Source organism: Taudactylus pleione, unplaced genomic scaffold (genome assembly GCF_031769625.1).
Source record: "Taudactylus pleione unplaced genomic scaffold, aTauple2 ptg000842l, whole genome shotgun sequence".
In the NCBI taxonomy this organism is placed as follows: domain Eukaryota; kingdom Metazoa; phylum Chordata; class Amphibia; order Anura; family Myobatrachidae; genus Taudactylus; species Taudactylus pleione.
Window position 1 is genome coordinate 3,171,943 of NW_028285244.1, and position 20,228 is coordinate 3,192,170.

Here is a 20,228-nt window from a genome sequence, read left to right on the forward strand (position 1 = left end):
CCGCACCGCAAGGGCTTTAGCAGAAAGAACAGGGACAGTAATAAAGCTGACAGTTTAGAGAAGAAAAGATTACAGGCAGCAGCGCTAGCACAGTCACATACAATGCAGAAAAATAACAATTCCTGCACTAACAGCGCTGATCACTCAACTACACAGACACAGGGCCTGGTAGGACACAGCGCTGCATACACAGACCTGACCACAGCGGAGGAGAGGTATGCGGGGGGACCCAGACCACGATGCTTCCGTCCAGCGCTTCCAGCAGCGTTCACCATGCGTTCTGGAGAAGATGGCCGCCGAGGAGCAGAGAGGAGGCTGGCCTGGGGGAGGAGCGCTGCCACAGGACCAGTCGGCAGCATGCAGAGAGGGCTGTGTGCAGCGGGGGAGGCGCCGGCTGTGAGACAGGGAAGGCGCGCTCCCCTGGCATGCATTTAACCCCTGGGACGCCGCAGCGCTACCGCTCTGCTGCGGTCCGCTGTCCCAGGGGGTAGTGGAAGCGCAGGTTGGTCGCCTGGCTCCACGCTGCAGCCAGTCCCCAGGGAGCCCCCTGCCTGGGGACTTAGGACCATGTGATCAGCGGGGACCCACCGCGGGACCCCGCTGCTTACCTCTGTCCCCCTTGAATCCGGCCATGGTCCGGAGCATCTGGGGTCACCGCTAGCTGTGACCCCAGACGCCCACCAGCATCCCCGGATCAGTACCGGCGTTCTGGTACCGGCGGGGTGTAGGGAAGACAGCATGGACGTCAGGACTGACTGTCCATGCTGTTCATCCAGATGTGCAGCCACAGCTGCATGAAGAATAAGCTTCAGGGGCTCTTCTAGCCCCCACTCCAACAGGTGCACCCGACTCCGGCCGGGCACCAAACTAAACTGGGGTGCCTTGGCCCGGGGGCGGGGTATAGGAGGGGGACCTAGTGCATCCTGGGAGGCTGAAAGCTTAACTCTTTGGTGCCCTGCGACTGACGTCACACCTATACCCCAAGGTATCCTGTGGATACCCTATGGACCCTGAAGTAGAAAAAATAACTAACATATTTAACATTCTAGTATGTATCATGAATATACAGCTTTGGCTTCTGTGGTGTCACAAACTGGTTCCTTAAGCTATGTAGTGTTTATTACAGGGGTATTCAACATGCAGCGCCCCAGCTGCTGTGGAAATACACAGCCCAGCATGCCCCACCACAGCTTTACTATTAGGGCTTGTTAAAACTGTGGCAGGGCCTGCTGGGATGTGTAGTTCCAGCTGGAGGGCAGTCTGTTCATTACCCCTGGTTATTGTTAAAAGTGTGAGCTTGTTAGCACCTGTGTCGTTTATTTTGAATGCTTTTAAGGGGCCTGTCCATTAGCAGATAAATTGAACGATATATCGTTCAATTTATCTGCTATGGATAGGCCCTGAACGATGACAGATGCGCACTCCCGCGTCCGATAAATTTAATCTTTCATCTTTCATCTCTCCAACATGTTGGTCAATTATCGCATATAGCCGTACAATATTAGAAATATCTGGCAGTTTATATGCGGTGAAAGACGAAAGATATATTCGCAGCAGCTACAGAGAAAAAAATTCACTCCCTGAATGATGTCATGCGATATCGTTCGTCATTTCCCAAAATCTGTCATGTACATGATAGATATCGTTCGGCACAGCCACCGGAATTTTCAAAGGGATATCTTTTGTTTTTTCATCGCTCAGAAAAACATCTGCTAATGGATAGGCCCCTTCAGGTGTATACACACGGTCAGATTTTCCTTCAGATTTGTACAATAACCATTTTAAAAATCGTTCAATTGTTCATATCTGAAAGAAAATCTGACGAGTCCCTGCAACGATGCGCGTTCCCGTTTGTCAGATAACAATATCTGTGTTTGCAGTCAGATTTGGTCGATTTTCATTCATTTTAATGGTGCATACACGCGGTCAGGTCAGACGAACGATGAACTACGAACGATTTTACCAATGATTTCATGAACTACGAACGATTTTTGACTATTAAAATGAATGAAAATCGACCAAATCTGACTGCAAACACATCAGATGTCGGATATTATTATCTGACAAATGGGAACGCGCATCGTTCATCGTTGCAGGGACACGTCAGATTTTCTTTCAGATATGAACGATTTTTAAAATCATTATTGTACAAATGTGAAGGAAAATCTGAGCGTGTGTATGCACCTTTAATACTGTCAAAAATCGTTTGTAGTTCATGAAATCATAAGCAAAATCGTTCATAGTTCATCGTTCGTCTGATTGATCTGACCGTGTGTATGCACCATTAAAAAGACCATTAAGTGTGAAATAAGTGTGTGCAGTATGAGAAGGCACCAAGTTCTGATGTGTAGGAAAACGTTCACCTGACAAATCTGCATTCACCCAGTTCTCCTTGTTTTTCCATCATTAAATATGACTTTCACTTTGTATTCCTGTATCTTGTTGTTCACCAGAATTACTGGAAGGCTGTAACCTACACCAGTTTCTTAGATACAATATGTTGCTGTGACTGAAGTCTGATATTCAATGATGAAAAGGCCAATAGGAATGTTAGAAAAGTAATATATCTAGTGGTAGCAGACAAGTGCCTACAAGCTCTGAATGGCTCTGCCTGTTTCCTGAGTCCATAATCACGTCATTCTATGTATTGCATTGTGTCCTATAAGAGCAACTCTGGATAAATCGCTGTTGACTCTTATTTAATCTGTGTTGATCAAACAGTACAATATTTGCTTTCCCCAACCTAATGTTAATCTATTTCTGTGCTTTACTTCAGTTTTGTTTGGCCAAGTCTGACAAGGAGCTGTACGAGAAGGAGGAGCGCCAGGAATACCAGCAGGAAGTGCTCAAACGAGCTGCTAAAGACTTGCCCATCTATACCACAACGGCTACTAAAGGTGGGGCTCATAAATGCTAGCGAGGCCTTTGTTTGTAAATGCAGATGAAGCATGCATACTGCTGGCCACACACTATGCGATATAGCAGGTGAGATCGGCAATCTTCCAGCCATGGGCGTAACTAGCATAGGTGCAGCTGCTATGGGGCCCAGAGCTGAGAGGAGCCTATCTTCCTTGTCACAGTTACATGTGTTATCTACATTTTTCACCATCGGGTGGAACTTAGGGGCTCTTACACATTTCTGCTATGGGGGCCTTGTAATACCTAGCAACACCCCTGCTCACAGCAGGTGCTATGTAAAGACTTCAATAATAATTTTATTAAAATCAAGTTGCTCATTAGTGGGTCCTGTATCATAAGCTGGTCACTGTTGTGTGCACGGCGGGCCCCCTGGATGAATAGACTAGTGATGTCTGAACGGACAGATGTTGTCTGGCTAAATTAAACATTGATTCTGTTCCTCCGTGCTTAGGCCCTGTGTGAAGCCTAAATTTGATGCACAGATGGTAAGTAGAACACCAGGGTTGGTCTGAAAATAAAGATCCTCGGCATAAAATGAATTAAAATAAATAAACTGGTCCTTTGTGTAAGATGTAGTCCTCCCATCTACAGCCATGGCCAAAAGTTTTGGGAATGACACAAGTATTGTTTTTCACAAATTTTGCTGCTTCAGTGTTTTTAGACCTTTTTGTCAGATGTTACTATGGTATACTGAAGTAAAATTACAAGCATTTCATAAGTGTCAAAGGCTTTTATTGACAATTACATTAAGTTTATGCAAAGAGTCAATATTTGCAGTGTTTGCTCTTCTTTTTCAAGACCTCTGCAATTCGCCCTGGCATGCTGTCAATCAACTTCTGGGCCACATACTGACTGATGGCCGCCCATTCTTGCCTAATCAATGCTTGGAGTGTCAGAATTGGTGGGTTTTTGTTTGTCCACCCGCCTCTTGAGGATTGACCACAAGTTCTCAATGGGATTAAGGTCTGCTGAGTTTCCTGGCCATGGACCCAAAATTTAGATGTTTTGTTCCCCGAGCCACTTAGTTATCACTTTTGCCTTATGGCAAGGTGCTCCATCATGCTGGAAAAAGCATTGTTCATCACCAAACTGTTCTTGGATGGTTGGGAGAAGCTGCTCTTAGAGGATTTCTTGGTACCATTCTTTATTCATGGCTGTGTTCTTTGGCAAAATAGTGAGTGATCCCACTCCATTGGCTGAGAAGCAACCCCACACATGTATGGTCTCACGATGCTTTACTGTTGGCATGACACGAGTCTTGTTTGCATATAAACTATACATTGAGATATATTTTGCCAGTGACTTTCTTATTCATACAAGTCTGCATGGGACTTCTATTTCTCCGAGAGCTGTGCCACACGGGAGCCCTTCAGGCACGTATGTCCTACCGAGCTGCCAGGAAGCAGCAAACTGGAGTCAGTGAACTTTGTCCTTCATGTTTGTCATTTCCTAATTTTGCTGGGGGCAGTGATAGATGGGGGACGGGGGGCACAGACAAAATGCTGTTTGTAATATCAAACTGAGAGGATATAACACCCATAAGGCATTTGTCACATGTACTATGTAGCAGATAGTCATAAATAGCAGAAATACATTTATACCTGTGTCCTATGTTATGTTTTTATTTTTGTTGTTTTTTAAATCCCTACATCTTGCTGTATGTCACCAGGGACTGGAGAACTGTATTAGCTGAACACTGGGGAAGCCTGTTACATATTATTCCTGACACGTGTGGTTCCGGGCTGTTTGCGTCCCTCTTGTGTCTGTGTGTGATGAGAACACAGTGTCTGTCACTGTGCCTAGTAATGAGTCACTGCACTGATCCATACAGTTCTATGAATGATGCTGCCATCAGGCTGAGAACTAAGAACTTGTGTATGCATTCTCATCATTATAACCCTCACGCCGCTGCCAGATTCAATAAAGAGGCCGTGCTTAGTGCTAAACACTTTCATTGTCATGTGCTGTAAGTGTTTTTTAAAGAGGATCCTGATCTTCTTTATATGCAAATTTATGCTACAAATAGCTGAGTGCTTCGCCCCATTTGGCAAGTAATCAAGATGCTGAGAAGACAGGAGCCAGGTCTTACATAATCTGGGGATTCTCAGATCTACAACTGCAACTAAAGCAATGATACAACAGGGCATCTGTCACTGCAGTACATGGGTTTTAAGTAAGAATGTGATGGTTTGTCTCAAATTGCAGAGTAAGCAATAGGATGGTTTTGTATCCCCATTGTAAGCAGCAGAATGGTTGTAGACCACCATTTGTAAGCAGTAGGAATTGTTCTAGACCAACATTGTAAGCAGTAAGATGGTTCTAGACCAGGGGTGGGTAATAAGAGGCCCTCCAGCTGCTGTTGAACTGCACATCCCAGCATGCTCTTCCACAGTTTTAGTATGCCCTGATAGCAAAACTGTGGCAAGACATGCTGGGATGTGTAGTCCCACAGAGACTGGAGGGCCGCATATTGCTCACCCCTGTTCTAGGCCATCAATATAAGCAGTAGGATGGTTCTAGGCCAAGGCCAAGGCCAAGGCAGACTTTTAGTCTGGCCCTGCCAAGGCAACTTCAGGCGCGACTCGAAATCCAATAAATCATAGCATCCATAACTGTGACGCCTGGCCTGTGGCTCTTTCAGCATACCACAGTGACACTACTCCAGTGATGGCATTCTCCCCCTCAGCTGTGGATGTTACTAGTGCACTGCAGTTAGCGTACTTGGCTGTCATCAGCGGGACCAGGCTGGTTATAGCCGTGCTGGTGAGAGGACCCCAGGGCTACCCCTCCACCTTGCCGGTCACAAAACCAGGAACTGTCCCACCAGACTGTCTGCCCCTCTAGTCTGTTTGGTGACATACAGACACACACAGCCTCCCCCTACTCTTGGCTGCCGGAGCCCACCAAAGGAGTAAGTGACCAAATATAGCAGGCTAATTTTTAAATTCATCATTCGCGGGCCATACAAAATTATTATCTAAATATCCAAATGGCCCCCCTCAGAAAAAAAGGTACCCCACCCCTGTTCCAGGCCGTCGCTATAAGCGGTAGAATGCTTCCAGGCCGTCGCTATATGCAGTAGGATGGTTCCAGGCCATCGCTATATGCAGTAGGATGCTTCCAGGCCATCGCTATATGCAGTAGGATGCTTCCAGGTCGTCGCTATATGCAGTAGGATGGTTCCAGGCCGTCGCTATATGCAGTAGGATGGTTCCAGGCCGTCGCTATATGCAGTAGGATGGTTCTAGGCCATCGCTATATGCCGTAGGATGGTTCTAGGCCATCGCTCATCCAGGCCATCGCTATAAGCGGTAGGATGCTTCCAGGCCGTCGCTATAAGCGGTAGGATGCTTCCAGGCCGTCGCTATAAGCGGTAGGATGCTTCCAGGCCGTCGCTATAAGCGGTAGGATGCTTCCAGGCCGTCGCTATAAGCGGTAGGATGCTTCCAGGCCGTCGCTATAAGCGGTAGGATGCTTCCAGGCCGTCGCTATAAGCAGTAGGGGTATGCAGTCGGGAAGCCGGCGGATGTAATCCCGACAGCCGGCTTCCCGACTGTCATATCCCGGCGAGGGTTAAATGACCGGTGTCTAAATATAGACGCCTGTCATCTTATCGACGCAGGGAGACTGGCACCCGGCATTCCGATTGAAGGGATGCCGAGCGCCGCTGCGGACAGCCACGGGGGGGGGGGGGAATAGGGTTAGGTTCAGGGCTCCCGGGGAGGGGGATTAGGGTTAGGCTAGAGGGAGGGTTAGGTACCCACGGGGGGGACTTAGGGTTAGGCACCCCCCCGGGGGGACTTAGGTTTAAGCGGCAGGGAAGGGGGGGGTTAGGTTTAGGCACTTAGATGGGGGATTAGGGTTAGGCACCCTAAAGGAGGGTTAGGGTTAGGGCGTTAGAATTAGGTTAGTATATACTTACCTTTGACGATCGGAATTTCCTCCTCTACCGGCCTCCTGCTGTCGGGATTCCAACCGCCGGGTACAGGTCCGGCGGTAAATCATACCGATTCCGCAGTAGGATGCATCTAGGCATCACTATAAGCAGTAGGATTCATCTAGGCATCACTATAAGCAGTAGGATGCTTCCAGGCCATCCACTATATGCAGTAGGATACTTCCAGGCCGTCGCTATAAGCAGTAGGATGCTTCCAGGCCATCCGCTATAAGCAGTAGGATGCTTCCAGGCCATCCGCTATAAGCAGTAGGATGCTTCCAGGCCATCGCTATAAGCAGTAGGATGCTTCCAGGCCATCGCTATAAGCAGTAGGATGCTTCCAGGCCATCGCTATATGCAGTAGGATGCTTCCAGGCCATCACTATATGCAGTAGGATGCTTCCAGGCCATCCGCTATAAGCGGTAGGTTGCTTCCAGGCCATCGCAATAAGCGGTAGGATGCTTCCAGGCCGTCGCTATAAGCGGTAGGATGCTTCCAGGCCGTCGCTATAAGCGGTAGGATGCTTCCAGGCCGTCGCTATAAGCGGTAGGATGCTTCCAGGCCGTCGCTATAAGCGGTAGGATGCTTCCAGGCCGTCGCTATTAGGATGGTTCTAGGCCATCACTATATGCAGTAGGGTGGCTCTAGGCCATCACTATATGCAGTAGGATGGTTCTAGACCACCACTATACGCAGCAGGATTGTGCCAGCTTTGCTATGTGACCTGTGAACGTGGTTGTTTCACAGTAAAAGTGGTAGAATGGTGGAGGAGATCCAAGTGATAATTGGACACACAAGGAAATCTGTGTCCTACAGCTCTCTACCACCATGCATCACGCTAGGACCCTGATAACAAACAGGAAAATACAGTGACAGGATCACTGGTGTTATAACAGAGTTCATCTGGATTTATTGAAACGCAGATCATTTCTGATGCTCCTAATATCAGACTGGTGACTATGACATCAGCCTATGATATTGCATGTTAGTATATGTTTTACCAGTTTCTAGATGATTCAAATCAGAATCTTGCCGATGCTTGAAGCTTGCAACCGATGACATTTGGGTCATTCGCAGAGTGGGCCTCATTCAGCATGGATCGCAGCTGCGTAATCGCACGCAATGAAGCTGCGAAAATATACTAATGTCTACCACCACTCAGCCAGCATAGAAACGCCCACTACTGCTTTCTCCCATCCGTAATACCTCGCAGTCCTGCGCATAAATCTATAACATCGGCCCGTCACGCATAATTACAGCAGGCCTGACCTATCTCAGAAGTTGCAAATCTCAAGCTGCGTATGCAATCGCAGTGGCTAATTTATGCACACCCTTGCAACGGCGTTCAAGTGAACAGGCACACCTGTGTTTCTCCAACCACTCCCCCTGTCACCACCCCCCAAATGCTCACTGCCTGTCACTCATTCTGCAGTGTATTCCTGTCTGCATGTGGAATCGCAGTGCGATCGCCACACATGCTTAGTGTGGTGCATACGTATGTGCAGTACACAACAGTCGCCCGATCTGCGTACCCGGTTGCAATTGTGATCTGTGCTGAGTCTTTGCAATTGCCATCTCTAGCTGCATGATTATTGCATGATTTGCACATGCTCTGTACTGTATTATTATATTTGCCACAAGAATGTCTGCATGTCCTATAGTGACACACATCTGTTCTCACATCACCTCCTTTCCTGTAGATAATGTATTATTTGATTCCTTGCCTGTCTGGCGCTATAGAACTTGTGGCACATAATAAATAAACTTTAATGGTGAACTAAGGGCCTGATTCAGCAGTGAACGCAAGTGCACTGCTGATCGCATGTTCCCGATTATCGGGAATCTGTGCGTGCGCAGGACCCATTCTGGGTGTGTGCAGAATGGGTCCTGCGTTCGAACGCAAACCCTTGAATGCCTCTGCCTAATTGACCAGCAGAGACATTTAAGGGGCTTATACGACCTGTTTTCCGGGTGCGGCTAGCCCAGGATCTGCATTGATCAACGCAGTGTCCTGGGCTCGCAATCCGGCCAGACTGAGTAAGCTGAGGCTTACTCAGCTGGCCGGAGGCCCGGCGCCGTCTACCATCGTGACCACCAATGGTCGCGATGTTGATCCTAGCCTGCGACCTAAGTCACAGTGCTGGGATCGCAAATTCAGAGCCCCACCTGCTGCATTTGTATTATTATCTGCCTGCATGCAGCTTTGCAATTGCGATCCTTGCTAAATCAGGCCCTAAGACAGCATATATTTATTGCAATGAGAGAAGTGGCTCTGTACAGTTGCTCTCAATGAGATCTGCATTCATCATGCAGAATGGGAGTAGTAATATTGTGCAGCTGTACACACAAACAGAATGAAGTCAGTATGCAGAGCAAAAGCTGTGTAATACATCATTTACAGGGCGAGGAGCCAGTCACAGTATACTGGTTGGAGTGAGACCATCTTCAGTCACAATGATGAATAGCGACTGGCGGGCAGACAGGTCTGCAGAGGCTGCAGTGTAAGCGCTGAGTACTCGTAGGAATACTCACAGGATGCAGGGAATTAAAGATGAACTGCCTATCTCTATTGTTCACTCACATCGTCTGTCATTATGTTGATTCCATTGGCAGAATAACACCTGCTGATTGCTTAAAATGAACACAGAGTTTCTATTGCTGTACAGTTGGATTTAATTAATTAATCTTTTCTTTTAACCTAGCGATCCGATATTGTGAAAGATGTCAGCTGATTAAACCTGATCGGTGCCATCATTGTTCCGCCTGTGACGTGTAAGTCCACAAATCATCTAAACATGTGCTAAAATACTAATCTATAATTTCAATGGCCGGCACTTCTTTGCTACAAATGGTGCATCTGGTGCCCTCCTCGTGTCTACCCAGCTGGGTGTAACAATAGGTAATATCAATGTAGAGAGGCTGCACTCAGACAACTTTTAAAGAAGAGAACAACTTCCTGTTGTGTATATCAACGTTTCAGAACTTATGTTTCTTGTTCTTTCATCAGGATAAACATTAAAGTACAATAATAAAAAAACCAAACACACAAGGTGTCCAAATCAAGGTGCTATACCCCTGAGAGTGAGCAGCTGTATAAATGAAGGATGTGAGCCTTCAAAATAAAGAAAATAAAATATACCAGATAGTAACAGCGCTCCAATTCAAAAAAACATTAGGTGCGACTAGGTTCAATAAGAAAACATTGGTAATTTATTACCACATTGTATTAAAACACTAAAACTGATCAGTAAAAATAAAGAATATACATAAAATAGCAGATGAAGCAAATATTCGCAGGATGGAGTCACGAATATAAGTCTGCAAATTAGATCCTTATATCAATTGTAGTTTTGGATACAAGTGAAAATGTAGTCATTGGAGATTCCAATTACAATGATGGTAATAAACCGATGTGGATGAGAATTGATTTACCAGTCCATGATACGTCTTCTCAGGTAATGTGCAAGATAACCTCGTAGTAGTTGTATTGATTCCTGAAATCCTGAACTGGATAAGTTTGTTTTCCAACACAAGGTTAGGAAAGTGCAGTGCATGGTCCAATAAGTAATCCTGGGGAAATGCTGGGAATAGTAGTACAAAGTACAAAGCTCACCTTTTATACATAGCACCACGTGTGACGCCGCCGGAATTAATGTATAACACAGCTTGCTGGCGTCGTAACAACCAAAATACATACATGACAGTCTGCAAAGATACAATGTAACACAATAATAATGTAACAATATCTAATACAAAAGTATTCTGACATAAAAACAAAGTATCTACAAAATACACAATATTCAAAAAGTATCCTATTAATAAGATAACTCATAGAAAAAAATGTCAATTAAGAATAACCGGGCTAAACCCACAGCAGAATCCATACCTGAAAATAGAAATATGCATCCATATAATAAATATGCAAAACTTGTTTTCTTCTATATATATATATATATATATATATCTATCTATCTATCTATCTCAATAACATGGAAAATCCTAGAAACAACAATACACAGAACTTCAATAACATAATTAAAAGGACCTCAAATTCATGTTTTTTGAGGTCCCTTTTAATGATGTGACTTGAATAGATACCTTGTTTTGTCAGTAGCATACTCTTGTATTAGATATTGCTACAATATTATTATGTTACTCTGTATCTTTCCAGACTGCCATGTATGTATTTTGGTTGTTATGGTGATGGTTTTTTTCACTTTAACTACGGCACCAGCAAGCTGTGTTATACATAGACTTCTGCTGGCATCATACGTGGTGCTCTGTATAAAAGGTGAGATTTGTACTTTTAATAGTTATCCTGACGAAAGAACAAGAAATATAAGTTCTGAAATGTCGATATCCACAACAGGGAGTAGTTGTTGTCTTTTTTAAAAGTAGGGAGACCTGCATACATTTATTTTTAAGTAGTCAGTCTGCACATAATTGGTCTTTGTATAACTTTTTTATTTGGTCTTTCCATTAGTCCATTATTTGATCGCTTTTGTAGTCACTTTCTATAATTGCTGTCTTCCAGCTGTGTCCTGAAGATGGACCATCACTGCCCCTGGTATGTGCAGTTTACAATCTGTCAGATGTGCTTTATATTTGTTTCTTTTGGGTTAAAAAACACACAAAAAATGTCTTGTTTTAATTACAGGGTGAATAACTGTGTGGGATTTTCCAATTACAAATTCTTCCTGCTGTTTTTAATGTACTCCTTGCTGTATTGCCTCTTCATTTCTGCTACTGTACTCCAATATTTCATAAGATTTTGGACGGTAAGGTTTTAAAACAATGTTCTCCAGTTATGTATATGTATTTGTTGCACTGATGTATTAGTTGTTGCTCAGATTCTTGACTAATTGCTTCTGTGTTTTACAAGAGATGGCGATCTCTAAGGCTATTTAATGGTCCAGGTCACACTGTAAAGGACCAGAAAATGTAATATTGATATGAAGGCTAATAATCGCACTCGCAAACGATTTAAATACCTTGGCAGGATTTAAAATATTTTGCTGGACCATCATGCCATTAGGCAGATAACAGTGGTCCGGCTGCATGAAAAGAGCTTATATGTATGCACACTTACTGCATGTTATACACCCCATAATATTAATTCTGTTATACGTTATATCTGTTGGTGTTCAATCACAAGTGGAAGCATGCTCTGCCATCCAACACAAGTACTTATCCAGCCTGCATAGCCTTGATGTATGGAATATTGGTCATGAGTCCAAAAAAAGCTTAAAGCCAAACATACCTTTCCTGTAATGAGCTACTCAGCAGAGTGATCCATATGTCTAATAGGATTGTTTGCAATCTCTGGTACAGAAACCGGTTGGGTTATGGATCCATCCAATGCTTTAGCAGATTCTACAGTCAAACGTTCCCAGTTGGAAAGCCCATCCTAAGTTATCTCCACCTAAAATTAAAATAAACATAATTTTCCGTGGAGTAAAACATACAATAAACTAAATACTGTGCTTCCATAAGATGCAGCACTGTGTCTGGCAATCTAATACACTCTAAGGGCCAAATATGCAGCACTTGAACCAGCAAGAGGGGTCACATTATCCTTAATCTCATTTAACTGGTTAAAATAAAACCTAATCATTGAGACACCAGTCTTGCAATAACCGATCAGCAGACCTTTTAATTTAAAAGAAGTGTTACATGCTATAATAAAGAAATCTGGCAATTCGATGTCATGTACCACAAAGCCTTTTACCAGGAGTACCAGTGATCACCCTCTACTAACCTAATGAATATTAACACCCCACCTAAAAGTTCCCATCTTGCTTTCTCAAAATAAGCCGGAATCACTCAACTTTTACCTCGTAGAGGAATGAGGGAGACTGCATGGTGCAGACTGTAAAGTCTGTCTTTCCTTTTGTGCTCTGATACGCTGATGGCTCTGAATGCAGCACGCAGAGGTGGTCACATGATCACAAGTTGGCTGCTCCAGGCAGAATACAGGATTAAATGCCAATGTATTGTTTGCTTTATAACCCAACGCGTTTCACCCATTGCCTCATCTTTTACTCAATAAGAGCTGTGATTGCATATGAGGCTTGGTAGAGCAGAGAATAAGAGCTGGCACCGATGTAGCATAAAGTAGAGAAAAGGAATGGTCTGGAAGCCACAGGTGTAGGCTTGGCAGGCTGCCTGTTACCCATCAAGTGCATATGAGAAATGTTTGAGAGTAATCACTACACCCCACACAATACTTAACAGTAACTTAAGTACAATATATTATAATTAACAACTGTATTTGGCAAACAAAACAAGTTAAGTGGCAAGAGCAGCATTATAACAAAGGCACAGGCCTCTAAACGAATATCTTAAACAAAAAGAAAATGACCTGTTACCTACATGCATTGAAGGCTGCCATTTTGTGAGTTATAACAATGCAACCAATGCCACATCCACTACATCCACTATTTATACCTTTTTATGTGAACTTTACATCAGCCCAACTGCTTCTATTTCTATTCAAATTTGCCTGTTGAGCAAACCCGTATCCCACATATATGCAGATTTAGGTCACCTGCTTGGTAGCCATTGACTAATTTGGCATAGCCTGTGTGGCCCTAAATATCATTCTGCAGGCTCAAAATCACATATGAACAAACAAAACCGAGTAGAGCTGGTCAGCCAATAATACTCAGCATTGTGGGGTCATCATATTGAAAAATGGGGCAAGTTGTTGTCTGTATGCTCAGCCTTCTCTACTGAAGGAAAAGAGAAATGGGTGTTTAGCATTCACGCCAAACCGTTTGAACATGCATGTGGCCAACTCAAGCCTTGCAGCCTGCCATGTAATAGACTTGAGGGTTTAATAAATCTCCCCCTCAGAGTATCATCTCATATAAACATCAACCTGTTGATCATGTTTCCTCTCCATGCTGTCATCTTCCAATAAAACCATTCAATTGTCTAATGAATTGTCTTTGTTTGCGTAAAGCTTTGCCGCAGCAAATCTGAAGAGACTTGTCCGCAGGTAAAATAACCCAGCCAGTGACTCATTACTGTACATCCAAACATCCCATCTTTATAATGGATAATTCTCCCATGCTGACCTACCTGCAGGTTTAGTAGTGATTATTCAGCATGACTTACTGAGGAAATAACATCTATAGCAGAGTTTTTTAACACTATGCCCAAGTACCCCTCCATCAGACTAGAAGGATTTAATCTATTCTGTTCAGGCGCGATAATCTGTGAGGAAACAGGACCTGTTATTGGGGTTGCTTGAGGAAAGAGTTGAAAAACTGATCTATAGTGTGTGGGTTACTTAGTTAATGTGTTTATGTACTTAGGTAGTTGCTATTGTAGATTGCATGTGTAAACCATTAGTAAACACCGAGATTACCTCTTGTGGCTACAATTAAAAATCAGTTGTTTATTTGTAAATGGATTAAATGGCACAGATTGATCAGTTGGATTTACTCATTACAGAATTTATAATGCATTATCTCAGTTGTAGTACAAATCTACAGTGCCAAAGCAAAATGAAAAAAAATAAATAAATAAATTATCATAATTGCAAATGGCCCACATTGTGGCTGTAAAAGTGTGTTGTTTAGCCCAAGAGTGTGACCTACATATACTGCTGATACCCAAGTAGCCATTTTTTAAAGGTGCAAGTGTAAATTTTTAAAGTCAGTCTGTCATCACAACATAATACCCACATAATGCCTACTGGTGCCTTTAGACATTTAAATAAGACTTTGTCCAGCTGATAAACATGTAGTAAAGTTAGCAATTGTCTCTTAATTACTGTAGCAGTAGCGGAATCCTTTATCTTAAGTAAAGGCAGCCATCTTGTGCCTGAACCACTATTTAGATGCAGTCTCACAATTTTCTTTGTGGACCAGTGCCTTTAGTTGTTCCTGATGAATTGATAGGCTGTATCATTGTATAGAATAGGATGTAAGCTCTCTGGGACAGGAACATCCACTTCTATTGTCTCCTATAAAATGTAGACAATGGTGCTGTGTACATTTATACATACGTACATTGGGAATATTGGTTCAGCCCACAATATGGCGACATGCAATGTGTAATAAGTTACTGGTACACCTTAATACAGCAAGAATGTCTCTCGTCCTTCTCTTACAAAAGTCATTTTTCTAGCACAGTTTAGAAAATAAATGCAAATATCTGGTTGCTATGGGTACAGCACCTTTTTACCTGTGGAATAGTTGTCAAGAGTAAAACTCGAGTGACTACACTTTTGAGAAAATAGATTAAGGAATAAGGCCCAGATTTATCACAAAGTGACGTTATTAGGCTTAAATGGTGCTCCAACCAATCGGCTCCTGTCATTTTTTAAACACCTGACCATTAGGAGCTGATTGGTTGGAGCACCATTTATGATTAGTAACGAGTGATACAAAAATATCACTTGTTGATTAATCTGGGCCTAAAATTTTACTTCCTTTTTAAGAGTGTGCTGTTAAATGTTGGAATGTGTCCTTTTGTGCAGATTTATGTTTTCATTTACACAAACTAACTTCTTCAGTGTTGCGCAATTGTTGTTTTTGTTCCTCTTTGCAGAACGAGCTTTCGGACACTCAAGCAAAATTCCATGTCCTCTTCCTATTCTTTGTATCGGCCATGTTCTTCATTAGTATATTGTCACTCTTCAGCTATCACTGCTGGCTCGTAGGGAAAAACAGGTCCACTATAGGTAATGGCATACACATCACTCCTTTTTTTTTTTTTTTTTAATATTGTTAAAGGGGCCCATGTTCTGATTTATAAATAGTAAAGCCTATGAAATGATGGACATGTCATTAAAATAAAAGCATAGTGTGGCAGCAGACCTTGCTCTGCCATTATGCCTCTTGTTATTTAGACATGGTTTTAGCGGTTTGGTGTTCCCCTTTACCATCAGTAACCTCATCCATGGTTACTTCCAGACCCCTTCGCCCGTACCTGGCACCGTTTCTCAATGTTGTGTATAATTGCTGACCACTTATTTACAATTGGGGATGCAGGACTCATGGTTCTGGATTCAACACAGGGCAGCTGGGAAATGGATTAGCGGTTATCAGTATGGCAGAGAATAGAGGTTGTGCAGGATCTAGTAAGAAGAGTGATGTTTATTGCTTGTATGTAGGCCTTGAAAGCAGTTATACACCACTATGTGCTACTGATGATCTATCCAAGAGTACCGTAGAGTACTGCAACATGTGCTCTTTATATGGGACTGTTGGACTGCAGTGAGCCAACCAATCAAGACTGGATTTGACTAGGCCAGTGGTTCTCAAACTCAGTCCTCAGGACCCCACACAGTTCACATTTTCCAGGTCACCCAGCAGGTGCACAGGTGTACTCATTACTCACTGGCACATTTTACAGGTGAAGCTAATTATTTCACTTGTGATTTGTGATAATTGGAAAACATGCACTGTGTGCGGTCCTGAGGACCGATTTTAAGAACCTGTGGACTAAGCCAATGCACAAGGACTTTATGCACATATACAGTTAATATATCCCATTGTTAGACAAACAGGAGAGCTTTCAACACTGCTATAATACATATTCATATTTTGCGTTAGACAATGCACTAAACGCAATGATTAAGTGACTAATATGTGATTCCCAAATGATTGCAAGGTTAATCAGATTCCACAGGAAGCTTTAATACACACCCACACACACAAATACATGTTACCCCTTAGTAAGCATTCACTTAACATTAATGTGGTGGTCACTGTAACACCATCCCCCTGGCTGGGCGCAGGCCTGATGCTAATTTTACTTGTGATTTTCCAATATTAGTGTTACAAGAATGTGCTAATATATGGGGCCATCGCAGTGGCGCTATTAAACAAGCGCCGGAACCCAAACGTTTTCAGAGCATATCTGTGTAGGGTTGTGCTATGTGAAGATGGCTTTACACTGCTTACCTCTATGGAGCAGCCCGCCAGAGAAGGATCCCTCCCCAGTGGGCTGTAGCTGAACCTGATGGCAATGGCCGCGCATGTGCTATAGCTTGGCCGGGTCCAAACAAGGAAGTAAAATGATCAGAAGCGTAAGTGATCACTGTACTGCTATCTCCTTGTCGGGACAGGCTCTTATCGAGTCAGAGCCCATGTCCCAGTGATGGTCCATACTAAATATGCCCAAAAACATGTTACTTATTGCCACAATATGCCACTACAAGGAAGTTTTATTTTCATGGTAAGCCGGCAATTCACCGTAAGTGGGCCTCTGTGGGAAATTCCTAACTGACTGCAGATCACAATGCCTCCTTTATACAAGGTCGGCGGTATTACATACTGATTCCCCTTTATACATGTAGTGAGATGGGTTTGTTTTTAATTTTCTGCTAACAAGCATCTGCTTGTAATGGGTTACAGCACATTTTTCTGTGCACCAGTTTTTTTGTAAACCTATCTATATTTCTTGTTTTTATGCATTCTGTTTTTAAGTTTTCATATGGGCACCAAAATCCAAAATACAGACAGTGCATGTTTTTCCAAACCAAACCAAATCTGTTCAAGAGGGCGATTATTATCTTCATTTCTATTTTGCTCTCAATATAGAGGCTTTCCGTGCTCCCTCCTTTCGGACTGGTCCAGAAAGAGATGGCTTTTCCCTTGGATTCCGCAAGAATTTTCGAGAAGTATTTGGGGATGAAAAGAAGTTTTGGCTACTCCCTATATTTACAAGGTAAGCTGGTAAAGCAGCAGTAAGCCCAATGCAGTCAGGGGCATTTGATTCCAGCAAACCCCTCTCCCCCCCCCATCCACTATGTGAAGAACGAAATGAAACAAAACAGAGAAAGGTGATTGTGCAAACCAATAGGAGAGTGTCACGGTCACTGTTCTTGGACCCTAAAAGAAGCGTTTGTCAGTAGAATGTATTACAAATCTCACAGCTATAAGCTACCTCACTTTGGGTCCCAACTGCACACGTTACGCACTTATAACTAAGTGCAATATAGAAATCCAGTCCCTTGCATTAAATACTGAATGCCTGACTTTGTGATATACATCTTACTGTTGCAACCAGTGGAAGCTCCAGAGGTGAGGCTACAGCACAGTCCATAATTCACATAGGGGAACCACATCAGCTGTCATTTCAAATGCTGCCAAACATAGGCCCGTATTCAATTTGAGGCGAAAAGCCTTTTCCGTGTGTTTCTGGCGGAAACTGTTTGCCGACGACGTCATTTTCACCTGTTTTGATTTTACGCCTTATTCAATTTGAAAGACTTTCCCCCTAGGCGGACAGGCAATGCAATGTAATAGGTGGAAAAGTTTCGCCTATGAATGGGAGGCAGAAAAAAGTGCAGAATTGGGGTTTTGGGGTGCAACGTTGCGGAAACCCCCGTGCAGCCTTCAGATAGTCCCCCAAAGGTAAACTGTGTAAACATTTTTTTAAAAAGACACTTAACACCCCAAAAAATGACTTTGAATTTGGGGGCGTAAAAAAAAAAAATGTTGGGGGACAAAGTTGAAAACTAGCGAACTTGACTCTGGGGGGGTCCCCAAGTATGCCCCAGGTGTTTTTTTGATTGCAGGGGCTTGCAGCAGGTGGATTTTTCACGATTTTTTCAACTTAACTTCAGCAACTTTTAAATATGCTGACCCCCATTTTCAAGTACCCCAAATTTGCTGGGATACGTTATTTTCTGGAAAAAAACCTCCAGAATACTGTTCTGCACCACATAGAGAAAAACGCTATTTAGCAGCTATTGAGCCCGTTTAAAAACACCAAATACCTTCAGCAAGCCAAATCGGGCGGTACCATAGTGAACCCCCATGTCAGAGCTTCTTTTGGGGGGTGTCAGGCTGATTTCCCCAAATCTGACAGTACTTTCCGCCTGTTTGTTTCGCCAGATCCCGTTTTCACGTACTTCCATATTGAATACGGGGTAGTGTGGGCATGGCCGCTATACTTTTCCGCCTACAAAAGACGCGATATAGGCGAAAAGTCTGGGAGGCGGAAAAGTATCGCGTATCCACTCTAATTGAATACGGCTCATAGATGGCCAGGACTCGCTGGCAGTCGGTGTGACTTCCCTATTTGAATTTTAGACTGCGTTGCAACCCAACCTCTGGAGCCACCTCTGGTTGCAGATATCTGAGCTCACACAAAATTGAAAATTCTGTTATGGGTGTAATATCCGAAATAAAATGTAAAACACGGTCCGAATAGGTGACTTATCCAGATCCAGCAGCAAATCGTAGAGCGAGGAGAGTGCGGCACACATCACTGGGCTGTCCTCACTCCTGTAATTATCCTTCATATAGTGCCAGCGCTCTATCTAATAACTGATCTGCTCTGTTCCTGCAGCCTGGGAGACGGATGTTCCTTCCCAACCCGCCTTGTGATCGGCGATCCTGAGCAGAATGTAGCAGCTGTACAGAGTGACTCTGCCAAACAGTATGTATCTCAGATGGTTCTTTAATAAATCTTTAATTTTATTGTTTTTTATTTTTAAATATGGCTCCAAAGGAAATAATAATAAAATTATAGGGCAGATTCTGAGTTAGGAGCAAGGCAAAAAAAAAAAAAGCAAGTAACGTGCTCCTTGGTAAAACCATGTTGCAGTGCAGGTGGGTCAGATTTATTCAGAACCTGTTGACTGGATACCATCTTGCCGCACCCACCACCAGGTTCCGCAGGGGAGGCTGGTGGGGAGGAGTATCTAACCCTGTGACAACTATTGATATTACTGTAGTAGCAGAACTACTGGAGGCAACGGAAGCATTCTCCTACGGGCACCAGCTATTGGGGGTACACAGATAAATCCTTTTACTGCTGCCTGCGCCCTGCTGATCACTGCAGCGGCGCAGGGAGTGGAAACGGATGAATCTATCTATGGAGTACGGGGAGCTGCTGTCGCTCACCGGCGGTTGCCTGGTACAATAAAGCTTTTTTTTTTTTTTTTGGCATGCGTGATGTTACGCCGCAGCGCGAAGAGCAGCCGCCACACAGAAGACACCGAAGAAGCGAAGTGTATGTGTGGGCTGCAGCCGGAGAGATGCCGGGACTGGAGCTGGAGAGAGACTTCAGGGTTGTAGTGACAGTGAGGGGCTGGCTGGAGTGAAAGGAGGGAGCTGGTCAGAGAGAAAGAAGGGGGAAAGCTGGAGAGGCAGAAGGGGGCTGGCTGAAGCTAGAGAGACACTGGGGGCCTGGAGAGACAGAAGGGGGCTAGCTGCGGGACTGAAAAGGGACACGGGGGGGCTCTAGCAAGCCTGTGGGAGGGGGGTTTGGGGGCTGGCACCACCGTCTATTTTGCCTCTGGTTGCCAGGCATATACAGCCCGTGGCATGGGAGCTGTAGTATTAAGGCATAAAACGGGCTGTCAGTGTCCCAATTGCATATCATGTATTTGGACCTTTCTTTAAA

The 20,228-nt window shown here is 43.9% G+C and overlaps 1 protein-coding gene across 3 annotated transcripts in view; it reads left to right on the forward strand.

The window, feature by feature from the left end:
• Positions 1-20,228, forward strand: part of ZDHHC20 (zDHHC palmitoyltransferase 20) — a 103,890-nt gene that overhangs the window by 69,950 nt on the left and 13,712 nt on the right. For 2 of the 3 annotated variants that reach the window (XM_088458579.1, XM_088458578.1), the window contains exons 4-10: positions 2,777-2,897; positions 9,560-9,629; positions 11,392-11,424; positions 11,515-11,635; positions 15,417-15,549; positions 17,414-17,540; positions 19,170-19,259. In XM_088458579.1, coding sequence (XP_088314705.1) covers positions 2,777-2,897; positions 9,560-9,629; positions 11,392-11,424; positions 11,515-11,635; positions 15,417-15,549; positions 17,414-17,540; positions 19,170-19,259 — 695 coding nt within the window. Of the gene's footprint in view, positions 1-2,776; positions 2,898-9,559; positions 9,630-11,391; positions 11,425-11,514; positions 11,636-13,821; positions 13,858-15,416; positions 15,550-17,413; positions 17,541-19,169; positions 19,260-20,228 lie in introns of all 3 variants that reach the window. The other variant, XM_088458580.1, reaches the window with a different exon arrangement.